The sequence below is a fragment of the Ursus maritimus genome, unplaced genomic scaffold (genome assembly GCF_017311325.1).
Source record: "Ursus maritimus isolate PB19 unplaced genomic scaffold, ASM1731132v1 scaffold_7, whole genome shotgun sequence".
In the NCBI taxonomy this organism is placed as follows: domain Eukaryota; kingdom Metazoa; phylum Chordata; class Mammalia; order Carnivora; family Ursidae; genus Ursus; species Ursus maritimus.
Window position 1 is genome coordinate 39,323,016 of NW_024426885.1, and position 15,895 is coordinate 39,338,910.

The window sequence follows — 15,895 nt, forward strand, 5'->3', positions numbered from 1 at the left end:
CTTGGTGACTCCTGGTTGGGGAAGCAGAGTTGCAGACCTGGGGACCAAGAAGTAGGGAAACATCAATACAACAGTCACCCAGAACTGCCATGGACCCTTCACCTCCCAGAGCCTGACACTCCATCCCCACCCTGTGAGGAGGCCAGAGGTAGACGTGGGACCCAATGACACACGGCCTCATTGTAGACCTGGTCCCAATCTCCCAACCTCCAGACCAGCCCCCCTGACCGCAGTGTCCTTTCTGAGTCCCCACATGGGTTAGAGTGGGGTCTGAAGCAAGCCTTCTGCTGACACCTATTCCTTAAGACTGTCACCCAGGCTCAACGGACCACCCCGCCCAGAGTGGGAAGGAGCAGGGCTGGGCTGGCTCACTCCAAATCATAAGGGTTGTGGGCAGAGCACTTGCTTTTTCTGCCTGGGACCCAGCAGATACATGTTTTGCTGATTAAAATCTCTCCTACTAGACTGTGAGCTTCTCTTATATTCAGAGCTTCATCTCCGGGACCTGGTCTGGTGGTGAGCACGGAGGAGAGTCAGTGCTGGATAGCTGAATAAAGGGAATGCACGCATGCGTGAACACGTGCGTAAATGATATAGGTCCTCTAAGGCTGTGGGCTCCAGGATGCACTCTGGGCTGACTGGGAGGCTGGCCTGTGGCCAAGGCAGGGGTTGTGTTGGGGGACCCTGGGGCCTGCCTGATGGACTGTGACTTAGGCAAACTCTGGTTTGTAGGCTCCTAGTGGAGGCGGCACGGGAGTGCTGAGGGAGACAGCACAGGGCAGCTGGTCAGTCCGGCCCCTAGGGGCCACGGGACTCAGCCTGGCGAGAAATGGATTATTTTTTATTTGCAGTAGAAGTGACCCAGGGCAAGAGAGGCAAAGGCCTATCTTTAAGGCTACCCCCTACCTTCAGCGAACCCCCTAAGCAGAGCCTCAGACCCACACACTCATGATTTCCACTCACGGATCCCCTATTCTCTCCCAAGAGGCTAAAGCTGATGTTTAGCCCATTTTATCCCCCTCCCCCAACCCACCCAAGGCAAGCACAGCCCAGGTGGGGGCTAGGCTCCAGTCCCAGTTGACCCAAGGACAGAGCATGCAGAAAGATGGATGAATCAGGCTCGGTTGATGGAGGAGCCTGGGGCTGCTGGGCAGCACTGGGCTGAGAATACAGAACGCACCCTAACTCTGTGCTGGGATGCTCCGGACTAGGGGGTCCCCAGACCTGCTGACAGCATAGTAGCTGCCCTGACACCCTGCAGAATGGAAGCAGCGGCATCCAAGTTAGGGTCCATCGCAGGCATGCAGAGTTCTGAAAGGTCGGTGATGGCAAGGTCAAGTTGGTAAAGGCCCTAGTGTGGCTAGAGACCTCGTATCTTGGAGAAGTGTGAGATTGGAGTGGGATGGCTTCCTGGGGACCAAATGGAAGGGCCTGATCCCTGCCCGGCATCCGGCTGCTTTTCCTCCTTGGCCCACGGCCAGCGATTAGGAGGTGTATGTCTATACCTATGTGTATCTTTCTGTCTCTGTTTGGTGCCCTCCAATCCATGCTGCCACCAGCCTGGCTTCCGAAGGCTGCCAGGAGGGATCTCTGCTCCCCCCTGGAGGCCCAATCCCACCTCCGCCCCCGCAACACGGGCAGTCCCTGCTCTGGAGGGACTCCCTGGGACCCAGCTCACACTTGCCACCTGCAGCTGCTCCCCACCTCCCGCCTCCGCGAGAGTCTGGGGCGCACCCGAGATTCAAAGGGGCCCGCGTGAGACGGGTCAACGCCCTGAGTGGGCACAGAAAGTGCAGACCTTGGCATTTAGCAGATGGGGATCCAGGAGAATAGAGAAGTGAGGACACGGCACGTGGAGCCGCGGAGCCTGGTCGTCAAGCCTCTCCAACCCCTTTCCCCCTAACTTCTCACCGTCCTGCTCCCGGTTCCCCTGCCTCCACTCTCGGTGGGGAAGTGCCAGAGCCGCGGGATCCCACAGTCTCCCGGCGGTTCCCCGACGGCCGCTTCGGTTCAGCACTCGGAAAATCCCGCGGATCCTGGGGCTTCTGGATCCCCGCGCGTCCCCTAGACGGAGCCTTCCTCCACTGCCCTCGGCTCCCTGCGCTCTGCTCCCCGCGCCGCGCTCCTCCAGCCCAGCCCCTCTCACCTGCCCTCCTTGGTTCTGCCGCGTTGGCCGCCGCTCCACCGCACCAAGCAAGACTGGGGGAGGGAGCGTGAGCCGGAAGGGATCCAGGGGCGCGTCAGCAGTACGGGGGTGGGGGCCTCTGTCCGCTGTAGAGGCTCCGACGTCGCCGGGTCCCCGCGGCCTCCCTACTGGCTGCCAGGGACCGGCCGCGCCTGTGATCTCCTTCCTCCTGTTCCTCCTCCCTCCCTCAGCCCCACCCCGTCTCTCTCGCTCTCTGTCCTCTCCCCTACCCCCGCCGCTGCCTGCAGCGATCCCACCTCCCGGCCCCTGGCCCCGGCTCGGACAGCTTCCCGGAGGAGTTTCTGTAAGGGCAGCGGAATCCAGGCCCGAGAAGGGGGTGCAGAACATTGCCCCGCCCATGTCCATTGCCCCCTGCCCAGCCTTTCCCAGTCCCGGCGCTCTCCCAACCCCATCAACCTAGCTCCGGCAGCCTCCGCACAACGCTGGGGAGGGTTGGGTCTGGGGAAATCTGTGCACTCCCCGCCGTCTAGGCCAGGCTCAAATCATACTACAACTCCTTTCAAAATGATAATGTTAATAATAATAATCATCATAATAATCCTGTTTGTTGATCACTGCAGGTTATCCTTCTTTTCTATTCCACCCCATCCTTGCTGGCACTATGGGGTGGGGGGGAGTGGAGATACAGACCTGGGGATGCTTACAGACACGCAGCGCGGGGAGACACTCCTCCCAGACAAAGCACTCCTCCCCCACCCCAGATATAGACCTTACACACCAACACACACACACAGACCCACAAAGACAGACCCTGCCCAGACAAACACACACAGCCCAACACGCAGACGGAGGACAGACCAGCAGTGAAGACTCTCACAGGCACTGTTTAATGCACAGGCGTACCCCAACTCCGCTGCCTGTCCATGCCAGAATTGGAGGGCTCTTCAGCCCTCATCCGCGGCAGGCTCCAGGACTGGGAGTGGCCTGCAAAGGGGGCCTGCAGCTCCGGAGACCGTACTCAAGGTGGGGAGACTTCTGACAGCCTTGGCCAGCTGCTTCCACCAAGGCCGGGGTAAGGGTGGGGGTAAGAGGGTGGGGGGTTGGCACCAGCTCCCACATTGGCACCCTCTTCAGTCACGACTCAGACCCGCACAGCCAGGACACAGCAGACACACCAACTCAACTGTTCCCCCACTCCTCGAAGGATAGAGCCTAGCTCTCTAACGAACACACATGACTGAGATCGGACCTCTGTCCGGAACAGCTCGGGCCCCTCCTACTCTTCACCCGAGCCTGGGCAGGCCAGGATGCAGGGCTCGAAGGGAAGCCCACCCCTGGCGCTTCAGAGCTCAGAGGTTGACACAGGGAGTGTCCTCATGGGGCGGGGCCTAGCGCACCCAGAGGGAGCGGGTCCTCAGTCTCCCCCGGGCGGCGCCCTGGGGCGCGGCGTTGGGGCTGGGAGGGAGGGGCTGTCGCGAGCTGAAGGAAGTCGTGTACTACAGGGTGTCCGAGGGTGGGAGCCTTTGCTGCATTTGCTTTTTTCGTATCTCCTCTACCAGGTGGCAAAAGAGCCACAGGCTTCGCGAGTGCTTGCCAGGCTCACACCTGGATTAGGGCTAGACCCAGCTCACCCTCCCCTCTGCCCTGGCCCTGTGCCCGGCAGCCCACCCTCATCAGTAAAAAGACTCGGTCTCGAACAGATATAGTTTATTGATTTGGGCCGGAAGCACCGCGGTGCAGGGGGCCAACTTGGCACTGAGAGAAACGGAAGGAAAGACAGACGCACGGTTCTACACAGGGGAGCCCCGAGGTGGCGCCTCGCGCACCTCTTTATCTCTGCAGGACCGTATCGCATCGCGCGCCTCGGTGCTCTACGCCCCACTGGACGAGAGGGAGGGAGACACAGAAAGGGTCATAGAGAGGGGATCCCGATAGGGAAGTCAAGACGGGCGGAGGCTGTGGAATACTCGTTGGAAGGGGCGGGCTCTGAGCCTGAGCTAGCCAGTGCTCTCGCAAAGTAGCCACCTTGACCCAGGGGATGGGGCTAGGGGTGGCCTGGAGGAGTAGCGGGGCTGCTAGCTGCGGGTGTAGTAATTGTTGTAGACGTCCTCGCACTCGTCAAAGGGGCCCGAAGGGCTTCGAGGCGCGCCATCCGGGTCAGACACCGGACGCTCACGCAGGCGCACAGCATCATACAGACCCTGCGGTGGCTCATCCAGGAGCACATCGCGTTCCGAGCGGGAGCGCCTCAGGAGGCCCACGTTGCGCAGCAGCAGCAGGACGGGCGCGTAAAGCAGGTTGGCCAGGCCCATGCCAAGGCTAAGTTGCGCAAAACCGAGCGAGTGCACTATGTGGCCCGCCACTATGGGCCCGAGAGCATAGGCCACGGAATAGGAGATGTCGGCGATGGCATAGACGCTGCCGTAGACCGAGACGTGGCGCACGTCCACGAGAAAGGCGAGCGTGGGCAGCAGTGCCGTGTCAACTAGGGCAATGCCGAAGCAGAGGCCGCAGAGCGAGACCACTAGTGGTGCGAAGGAGCGGCAGGCAGGCACCAAGCAGGAGCTGGCTCCGATCACTGCCAGCCCGAGAGCTCCGTACAGCCACTGCAGGTGTGGGTAGCGTGCCGCCAGGCGCACGGTGAGGTAGACGCCTAGCACATGCGGCACAAAGGCTGGCAGCCAGGCCATGCCCGTCTCCAGTTCTGACGCCGCCATCGTGCGCTCCATCCACGTGGCAATGGTAGGCTCGAGGAAGGCAAGGGGGATGTTGCAGGTGGTGAGGGCCCCGGCCACCACAGCGATGTAAGGGTCCAGCATGAGGCGGTGGATGGGTGTGCCCACAGGTAGGTTGGCCCGCGCCCGCGTCGCAGCGGAGAAGGGCTTGGCCACCACCAGCAACAACAGCGCATCGAGCAGCGAAACAGCGGCGAGCACCAGAAAGGGCACGTGCTTGCCCCCGAATCGGCAGAGGAAGCCCCCGAAGGGTGGCGCCACTAGACTTCCAAAGCTGATGAAGGCCAGCGCCACGCCCAACGCGCGACTGCGCTCGGGCTCCTCAGGATACTTGTCGGCGATCATGGCAATGCCGGACGTGTCCGCAAAGGCCGAGCCCAGGCCCTGCAGGCTGCGCGCAGCGAAGAGCGTAGCGTAGTTTTCCGCGAACGCGAACAGCATGGTGGAGGCGAACAAGACTCCCAGGCCGATAAGCAGTGGCACGTCGTAACTCATGCGGTCAATGAACGGCCCGCTCAGGGGGTTCACCAGCAGCTGCAGGATGGCTTTGGAGGCAAACAACACCCCGATCTTCACGTCCTCACTCTCCGTCTCTGCCTTCGCGGGCCCTGAAGTGTTGCCCTTGTCGGCACTGCCAGTGGCTGGAGTGGACGGCTGGAGAGTGGACACTTCTGTGCTCTGGGTGGGCCTGCCGGCCTTATGCATGTGGGCAATGTAGTCGGGCACGATGGGCACGATGACCATGTACAGCATGTTGTCCAGGAACAGCGCCACGCACACGATGACCAGCACCAGGCGCCGCTGCCGCCGGGGATCCTGCAGCACGGCGCCCAACGCCTCCGACAGCTTGATGGCTGCCGCCCGGGCCCGGCCCACGGGCGCCGCGGGTTCCATTGCCTCTACTCCGCAGCTCTTCCGAGGACGCCTCCGCCGGGGCCGGGCGCGGGCGCCCTGCAGTGCGGAGACCAGGGCACGGAACTTCGCGGGCGCGGTCCGCGCGGCGCAGCGCCCCCTGTGTCTCAGGTGGCTGCAGGGCTCATGGCCCTGGGTCCCGGGAAAGGCAAAGACCCCGTCCCTCGAGACGCCGCGGCTATTCGGAGCCGAGCCCGGACCCGCCGCTGCTGGGCTCAGGCGCGGTCAGGGAAGGCAGGCGAACCGAGGGGCCAGGGCCAGAGACTAAGCACCTTGAGCCTGCGGCTCCCCGGGCGCCGTCCCCTAAGCGTTGAAAAGCCGCCCGCGCGGGCCGAGGGGCATGCTGCTGCCGCCCGCCCGCCGGCTCGCTCGCCCAGCCGCCGCTCTCCCCTCCCCTCGCGTCGGCTCTTGCCTCCTCCTCCGCCGCCTCCTCTTTTTTTCCTTTCCACTCGCGGCTGTGACGCGGCGAGTCTCGGCCCCCGAGTGGTGCCCGGGCCACTTGCGTCGCTCATGCTAATGCGACGTCGGCGGGGCGGGGGCCGGGGGGCGGGGCGCGGCCGGGCCGGGGTCCCCTTCCCAGATGCGCCAGGACTGGAAACCTAGAAAGGGGTCTTGGTAAGAAGAGAGTCCTGGCCAAGCCTCTGAGGATGGCTGCCCTGCTCGGGGAGCGGGCTGTCTGTTCCCCCCACCCCCGCCCAGTTCTAGGACCCGCGGGGTTTGCGCCGGCTCTATCCCCCTCCCCAGAGGGTAGTGCAGCGGCCGCTCCCCACCGGCGCCGCTGGAGAGGAGGGCGCCGAGGACTCCAGATATCTGCCTCAGCCTGGATCGCCGCGCGCAGCCGGCAAAGAGCCCCCGAGGTGAGCGGTGGCTTCGTCCATCAGTTTTCGCAGCTGAAATGTGGGGCGGCGATTGGTGGGGGGCCGGCTGGGATACCCCCAGCCCTTTCTCTGGCCCCACCCCCTGGCCCCTTCCACCCCGGGGAAGGGAGGGGGAGACGCAGACTGCTGGGCCGGGTTCCGACAGACCGGGCCCTTCGGGAGAATGTCACAGCAGAGAATTCCTGACTATGAGCTTCTCGGAATAGAGGGGAGAAGTCGCCTCGCTCCCACCAAGGGCCCCGAATATCAGCCCTGCCCCTTCCACCCTCCGGTACTGCTTCGCCACCTTCTTCCAGCCTGTAATCCCCCTTTCAGGTTTAACTGTTCGGTCCCCCAGCTCCACCTCTTCTCCTTTGCCTCCTCCTGACCCCCTCCCCATTGTAACTCCTCNGGCGTCCTCCCTTGCAGCTGTAAGAAAACCCGAGGGGGCGCCGTGCCCACTCCCACGGCAGGACCCAGCAGCTTTGCTCTCATCCGAGGCTCAAGGAAGGCTCACCTTCCGAGAGGGCCGCATTGCCCAGACGCCCCATTCTCTGCAGACTGGCTGAGCCGTCCTGGCTGTGCACTTGGCCTAATGTGTCCCCCAAAGAACCATGACCCTAGATGGCACACCGAGTCTGTGTTCCAGTCCAGGCTGGCAGGAGAAAGGCTCTGATGCAGCTGAGATTGGGAGACGCGTGTTGTTGAGATTCCAGTTTGCCTCTTCCAGAGTCAGAGAGGAATTTTCCCGTTCTTCTGGTCTCAAAAGCACCCCAGTATTAGATCCAGCTTCTTTCTCTACCGTGCTCCCCACCCCAAGTGAGGCATGGGTGATGCAGTGCACGGAACTTGGGCTTTAGGGAGGCTTTAGGGACAGATGATTGAGGTGGCTCCCAGTTCTGCCACTTACTAGTTAGGGTGCCAGGGCATTACTTCACCTCTTTGTCCTCCAGTTTCTTTATTTGTAAAATGGGGTAATAAGAGTACCTAGTGCTTAGGGTGCCTGGCACATAACATAGTAAGGGTGCTGTAAGTGCTTGGTATTGTCGTTATTATCTGTAAAGTGTGTTCTTTTATCTTTTTTTCACAGTAGTGGGTCTTGTGAAGAGCAGGTAGAAGGTACAGGCTTCCTGGCTAGTCCCTGTGGTTAGGTGGGCATTGTGATTCCAGGCTCTGTGCTAGCTGGAGGGAGGCTCAAGGGCATTGGCAAGTTGGCTTCTGTCTTTGAGATGGCTGTGGGATGAGGTGATGGAGACCAGGGTGTCAGGGTGAGAGACGGTGGCTTTGGTACCTGTTGCTTAATCTCTCCACCCACCCAGGCACCCCAGGAAGGAAGAGGAGAAACTCCTCCACTTAAGGAGCTCCCAGCACCTGCTCTGCACTGGCCAAATTGCCCTCTGTCTGAGAGAGGGAAAGTATGGGGACAGATCTGGCTCTGACCGACATTTGGCAAGTCACAGCCTTTCTCGGCCTCCAGCCTTTGTCTCTGTTAACTAAGGGGTGAAGGAGGAGGCCACTCACTGCATTCCCCAGGGAAGTGGGTACTGGAGAAGGGCTCTTCAGGGTGGCAGAATTATTTTAAATTTTATTTGAAGGCCTTGAGTCAGCACACACTCTTCAGCTTATCACAATGTCCCTCCACCTGACTTTGCACATTTATGTCACCTGCCTGGCTTTTCAGTCATTTGAGTTTTAAACTTTGTGATGAGGAAAACAACTTCTGAGAAAAACAACTTTTGTTTTTCTAAGTTGCTGTGTAAGCATTTTGCAGCTTGACAGCCCTACTCACACCCAGAGTCTGGACATTTAGATAAGGACTTGAGTTTAGGATTTTAAAAAAAGATTTTGTTTATTTATTTGAGAGAGAGAGAGCATGAGGGGGCAAGGGGCAGAGGGAGAAGGAGAAGCCGACTCCCTGCTGAGCAAGGAGCCCAATGGGGCACTTGATCCCAGAACCCTGAGATGATGACCTGAGCCAAAAGCAGACACTTAACCGACTGAGCCACCTAGGCACCCTGAGTTTAAGATTTCTGACTTAAGTTCCCATTTTGCTTTTCCTGGGGCACCTTTAAAAATAACCCCTTAGAGTTAAGCCCACAAAATATTAGTGACCTCCACCCCAACTACCTTATAAATAATAAGTGTTTGCTACCCTGCTGTCTACTGCTTACTGGTGATCTATGACAGATGACTGCCCTTCCCCCTGCTCATTGCAGCTACATCCCCCCCAACTATCCCCCCCTCTTCTGGGATCTGTAACAAGAAAGTCTGTGAGTCTACTTCCTTTGCATGGTTGTATTGAAACTGTGTCTTCAATTGAGGTGACCCCATTCACCCCGTTTCACTTTCCCAGAGTGGGAGCTCAGATGCTGGGATGGGGGTGTGGGCTACTGCGGCTGCTGTGTGGGTGGCTTATGCTTCCTCTTTCAGCACATCATAATCTGCATATTCTTAATTCAGTACACCAGCTCCAGCTTCCCAATGTAGACCTCTGGCCTCTTCTGACTCCCCTGTTGTGAGACTTTTAAAGAGGCAGTAGTCCAGCCTGTAGAGCAATTGTTATTTATGCATATGTTTTTTGCCCTGTCTGATTTAAAAAGCGGGGAGGATTTAAAGTAGATGTTTTTCTGTCCAGTGGCTGAAGAATTTAAAACTTAGTGGAATCTTAGAGAAAAGAAACTTTCCCAGGGACTTCAAGGTGCAGACATCTCTCCCAGCCTGCTAGCCCTCATAATTCATGACTGTTCTTGAGCATGGGGCCAAGTTATCTCTGAGATCATGCTCAACTCTTCAGTCCTCCACTTACCAATGGCAGGAAACAGACTCATTTATTAAGCACTCTATGCCAAGGGTGTTATGTGTGCTGTTTCATTTAATCTCTCTCAATCCTGGTGCAGTGTAAGTGTTCTTTCCCTTGTCTTACTGATGAGGAAGCTGGGCATAGAGAATTTGGGTCACTTGCCTGAGATCCCAACAGTACAGCCTGGATTTAAGCCAAGGCTGCGCGGCGGGGCCTGTTTTGTGGTCCTTATGATACCTCCCTATTCCCTGTGCTTCATTGTGCCTCTGCTACTCCATCTGCAAGGTGGCCACACCTTAGCAGTGTAAGGAAGAGGGACAGATGAAGATTGGTGGGAGGAGGAATGTTCTTGGCTGCCTCCCTAAGGAAGCTTCTGGGACACTAAACTCCCTCAACCTTCAGCTTCCAGCTCAGAATGCAATCCTGTACCCCGTCAATCAGCATCCCCAGGGACTAGGGTGCAGGAGTCTCAGGACTCTCCTGCCTCAGAAAAAGGCTAGGGGCTGAGCCTTGGCAGAACAGGGGAAGAATCCCAGTTCCTGCGCAGGCTGCGGGGAGCTGTCCAGGGTGCTGGTCCCAGCTTCGCAGCTGGCCAACCAGCCTTACACAAGGGCCTGTCCCTCATGCTTCCCCGGGTCTGTGGCTTCCTCTTCAACAGGACTCTTGGTAAATTCCTTTCCAGAGACTTCTCTATCTGACCATAACTTGCAGGAAAAAGAGAACTTCCCATCCAATCATATTGGAGAAAATGGCAACATTTTCTTCTCTGCTTTCTCAATTAGACATAGAAACTGTTACTACAGAGTACGTATCTGCTACTCAAGGTAAGTCAAATGGTAAAGGAAAGAATTTATTTTTTAGGCACACAGAAGTGCTTATGATGTTCTAGGCACTGTTCTAAGCATCTTACAAACATTAACTCATTTAATCCTCTTACCAGCCTTCATATTACCTTTTTACAGGCAAGGACACCGAGGGACAGGAATTTATCCACAGTCAGAGAGCTCATAGGTGGTGGAGACAGGATTCAAAGGCAGACTATCTAGCCCCAGCACCCAGCTGTCAACCACCATGCAGCCCTGCTCCAGGATGGCTGAAGATTATGAGTCGACTTACTTGAAAGTATCTAGCTCAATGCCTGATACTTAATAGGAACTTAATGATTATTGTTTTGTATGGACAGAGACAGCTTGGTGATTTCCTGCTGACAACACTTCTTCCCATTTTATCCGTTGGACACAGCTGTGGCCTCCATCTGCTAGAACAAAGTCCTTTCCTCAAGCTTGGACTGATGTCACAGTGTTGCTTGCTGTGGGCTTGGGGAGTCCTGGTATATGGGAGCTTGAGGAAGGTGTGGAAGGATAGCCTTCCCGCACCTGTGCCTGGGTGAGGTATGGTGTGTGTATGCCAGGGTGGATCTTGAGGGAGTGTATCTGCGTGGGTGCTGCTTTGGAGGAAGGCATCAGCCCATCCTGAACTCTTTTCTAGAAGGTTGTGGGCCACATTAATTCCAGGTCCATGCCATTTGTTGCTTCGCTGAGACAGCTGGTCTCAGAGACTCGAAACGACCATGTTTCTGTAGAGAAGCAGGTTGATAGTGGTGGTGGCAGCACGTGGGTGGGGCACCTGCTCCTGATTTATGATTTCTTTGTCTCCCTGGAAGCACTTAAGTGCAGGCTTAATTCCAGTGGAGCTCAGAAGACTCTTTGGATTCCAGTACTGGGGGAGGGGGTTGTCATTTACCCTGGTCTCACTACTCACCCTGTGTGCTTCCTCAGGAAGGCCTCAGGGCCTCAGAATCACTTAATTAATTTAGGCTTCCTTAGTCACATATTCTCAGATTCAAAGGAACAGAGCAGCCCCTGTCAGCTTTTCCTGGAAGCCTGTGAGTCTGGTGGCTGGAAGCCAGAAGGACTACGTGCCTGCCTCCCTGCCCTTGGCTAGTGCATCCCTAGGACTCAGACCTGTCTTGCACACTGCATAGCTGGGCTCCAGTGGGGGAATAAGGGGACCAAAGTTCCTGTACTGTGGGCAGGCCTCGGAACACCTCTATAGCTCTCAGAGAAGAAGCTGCTCTTACCTGCTTTTCTTCTGACTCCCAATGCTTCTCAGGAAGTGGGAGCAGGGCCTCAAAATCACTTGGTTTATGCTCTGACCTCCACTCTTCTCATCCCAATCCAATGAGTTTCTCAGGTTTATCACCTCCTCTATTGAGACCATCCCTGCCCAGACCTCTAATCTTCCCTTAAACCTAATCTTCCCTCACACTGGGACAATCAGTCACCTCCCAAACTTGGCCCTTGCTTCCTGGTCTGTCCAATCCTCCCTGCACGGATGCCAAACTTCTTTTCTGTAAAGTTTCAGACAAGTTCCCATGTGATTACAGACCTTGCAGGGCACCCTGCTGCTGTCCAGCTTCTTTTTCCAGTGTTGTGGCTTTCCACAATGAGTCCCCAACCTTTCCTGTCTTTCTTGTCTTCCCTAACAGACCCCTGGAGCTCCCACCTCTGCACCTTTGAACCTAAAGTTCTCTCAGCCCATGCCCAGCTTTGCCTTTCCTTGGTTGCCATAAATGCTTCCCCATTTCCTAAAATATTGTGAAACCCTACCCCTACCCCTACCATAACTTCTACTGCATTTTTCTACTACTCTTAGGAATTTATCTCACGCAGTGTTGGACCTGCTCCCCCCCTGCCAGCCAGAGAGTTTTTGAAGGCAATATCTGCCTAGTGTGTGTCTAATAACAAGATTTGCTTGTCATGCATTCAGAACACCGGTCACAGCACTTTGCATAGGAGTGGATATGTCAGTGGTTTTTGAATCTATCTCTACATTTATTAAAATGAAAATCATGGAAGTATACATGAATAGAAATTGCTTATAGAGAGGCTCACAGAAATTAGAACATAATAAATATTTGTTTGTCCTCAGTCCTGGTCCTCTCTGCCCCTCTCAGAAGCTACCACTGTTACTGGTTTTACATGTATTTTCCAGGATCTTTCTAAACCCTTTTCCAGACATATCTATGAACCCATATAAAACATAACATAAGCAGGCTTTATTTTAACATAAAGCTTGTTATATATGTATCATTCTGCTGTTCTCTCCCTTCCCACTCAAGAATATATCTACTTTAGTCCATTAAAAAGTAGCTCAATTTTCTTAGAGGCTGCATAGTATTTTTTGTTATGAACATACCCCAGTGTTTACAACTAGTTCCCTATGATAGACATTTGGGTTATTTCTAATGTTTAGGGATGATGATGTTGCAATGGATGTCCTTGTGCTTGGGTGAGGTGCTATCCCAGGAGAGGCACCAGCACCTTATTGATCCCAGCAATCTGTGCACATTTTAAATTTTGAAAGAAATTTCCAAATTGCCCTCCAAAGTGGCTGCATAAATGTATACCCCAGCAAGTAATCTATAGGAGTACACAATTTCCAACACCCTAGCAACATTTGTTCTTTTCTGCCTTTTTCCCTTTTGTCAATCTAATGGGAGAAAAATGGCACTCAATATTATTTTAATTAGATATTTTAATTGGCTGAGTAACTTTTCTTATTTTCATTGGCCATTTGTGTTTCCTTTTTCATAAATTGCCTGTTATTTTCTTCCCCCATTTTTCTATGAGGTTGTTTGTTCTTCTCTTCCTGAGTCGTAGGAATGTTCATTATATAGAGCATCATTATTAAATAGAATAACTTCATTAAATAAAATACATTTCCCCTGGACATGTCCTTTGTGGCTAAAAATCATTGTTACTTCTTCACTAGTAGAATTTATGGTTTATACATATTGGGCAGGATAGAATGGAGTGGATGTGGAGTTGCAACATCAATTAAAACCCTTCAGAGCCTCTTCATCATCAATGGGAGAGACTCTAATGGAAGAGACTCCAAATTCTTTAGCTTGACATAACAGGGTCTCTATAATCTCTCTACCTCTGCGGCCTCAATATGATACCCAGATTTGATTGCTGATTCCATCACTTTCTACCTGTCTAACTTTGAGCACATTTACTTAAATGCTCTGAATCTAGCCTCTGTCATTTAAAAAAGCATACAGCTGTCCCTTCCTTGCAAGTTTCTGACTCTCTGACCTTGTGCAAGTTGCTTAACCTCCCCAAACCTCACTAATATATCTGTAAAATGGGTGCATTGACAATGCCTCATAGGCTTTGGAATGAGATTCCTTGTGAAGTAAGTTGTTGCTACTGTTAATTATTCCCCCTCCTGTCTGCCTAGAAGACTCCTATACATCTTTTGTGGTCAAATCAAGTCTCTTTGTCTTACTCCCCAAATAAAATTGATTTCTCTCTCCTTTGTGCCAAGACCATGTATCTATCACTGTTTGTCACACTGTGTTATGAAGGTGTGTTTATGTGTCTCTTTCCTCTACCAGAGGGTAGGGTCTGAGGAGGGTGGGTTGCACTCAGCGCCTGGTATCCAGCACCCCAGTAGATGACTGTGCAGCGGAAGTATTAGCCTGTGTGTCACTTTTGAAAAGAAAAGGGCTTCCTTATTTTGCTAAAATTTTGTTGAATCTGGAACAGACGGAGGGACACTCAGAGGAAAGCTAAAGCGTACCAGAAAAAAAGCCCTAGATGTACCCTGGAGAGAGCCAGAAAACAGATTTGCCTTAAAGCGTGTTGACACTGCAGCCTAGCTGAAAAGCTCTCCTGATTGACTAGTTGAATAGGCAAAAAGATATTTAAGGGAAACTCTACATTTTACAGTTAGAGTTGGCTGGGTTGGGAAAATCAGGAAGATAGATGAAGGCTGCCAGCCATTCCTTTTCTTTTTTAGAGGCTTGTCTTGATCAGAAAAGCAAGCACTGATCAGTTAGAGTCTCTCCCATTTTCAGACTTGAAAAAAGTATAAGTTTGGGGCAGGGAAATCTCAGAGCCCTGCACAGGGGGAGGGTGGAGGACTATTCCAGAAGGATGTCCCTTATAGATGCGTGCTACACAGGGCTGCAGTGTGCTTGACTGCATCAGTACATCCCCAGAACATAGCACAATCTCTGCCTTTAGAAGGGCTCAGTGAACATCCAAGGGAAATGCTTGTTTGGGAGTGAATTGTTCTGAATGGGTATGTGGTGACCATCTCCACTGAGAACTATGGAAATCCTCTGTGCCTGGATAGTGTAGCCATGGATTCAAGATCATCTCTCCTGAAGCCTCTGAAAATGGATTCCTTCTCAGAGGGGCCTCAGATGTAGACAGTGGAGATGCAAGGAGATGGCCCCATCTGGTAAAAAGGCTGGCCCTGCAGGACCTACCTACTGCTTACCACCCTAAGCCTCCAAGTCATTGTGAATAGATGGGTCTGAGTTTCAAACATGAGCCTGGAGGGGGCAGGGACACTACAAAGTCATTTCAGTTCCCCTGGTTTGTGTCTGAGTGGCCAGAAATTTGTCCTTCCCCAGGCTGCCTGCCAGGGCCTTCTCTGGGCGTGTCTATGACGTAAGAGAGAGGTCAGCAAGCAGCCCCAGTGCAAGCCCTGGTCCTGTGCCAGACGCCGTGAAAGGCTTTTACCATTATTAGCTTTCAATGTCATGAAACTCCTATGAGCTAAGTCCTCTTCTGGGCCTCATTTTATAAATTGGCAGTGTAGGGGGTTGAGTAATGTGCCAAAGTCACCCGGCTGTCTGATTCACGTCCATGGCTTTGTCTATTTGGCCATGTGGCTTCCGTCCTCTGGAAGCCTGTAGAATTTCTCTGTGGCCTTCAAAGCACTGTTCTCCCCCACAACCTGTGTGCAGGGTCATGGCTGCCATTCTCCTCTGGGTATTGGGGACCATCCAGCCCCAGGCACAGAGGCTATACCTGTTTCCTCCTTCTTTAAACATTCTGACCTCTGTCCTTATTATCTCTTACTAGGACTATTGCAGTAGCCTCTTGGTAGAGTCCCCTGCCTCTGGTGTTACCACCAGCTCCTGACTCCCCACAGTCAACTTTTTAAAACATAAATCTTCCCCACGGTAGGCACTTCATAGATATTTGTTAAATCAGTCATCCTTCTGCTTTAAATTCCCCTTGCCTAGGGTCAAGTTCACAAGCTCAGCTTTATTTTATTTGTTTAAAAGATTTTATTTATCTATTTATTTATTTGAGAGAAAGAGAGAGAGCTCGTGCACTAGAGGGGGGAGGGGAGGGGCAGAGGGAGAAAGAGAACCTCAAGCAGACTCTGTGCTGAACATGGAGCCTGATGTGGGGCTCAATCTCATGACCCTGAGATCATGAACTGAGTCAAAATCAAGAGTCAGATGCTTAACTGACTGAGTCATCCCAGTGCCCTTACAAGCTCAGCTTTAAATTCCCATTGCCTAGGGCCAAGTTCACAAGCTAACCATGGCTTTCAAGGCCTTCAGTGTATGTCCCCAGCTCCTCCCCATGCTGCTTCTACTAGCACTCCCTGCCACACACACAGGGCTGCCTGCCCA

At 53.9% G+C, this 15,895-nt stretch overlaps 1 protein-coding gene across 1 annotated transcript; it reads right to left on the reverse strand.

The window, feature by feature from the left end:
• Positions 1-4,221: 4,221 nt before the first annotated feature.
• Positions 4,222-5,775, reverse strand: SLC18A3 (solute carrier family 18 member A3). The gene has a single exon (XM_008696335.2). The coding sequence runs from the start codon at positions 5,773-5,775 to the stop codon at positions 4,222-4,224; it is 1,554 nt and encodes a 517-aa protein (XP_008694557.2).
• Positions 5,776-15,895: the final 10,120 nt, after the last annotated feature.

Bases quoted from the DNA above. Each gene is read 5' to 3' on its own strand.
- SLC18A3 (XM_008696335.2), bottom strand. From the start codon at position 5,775: ATGGAACCCGCGGCGCCCGTGGGCCGGGCCCGGGCGGCAGCCATCAAG.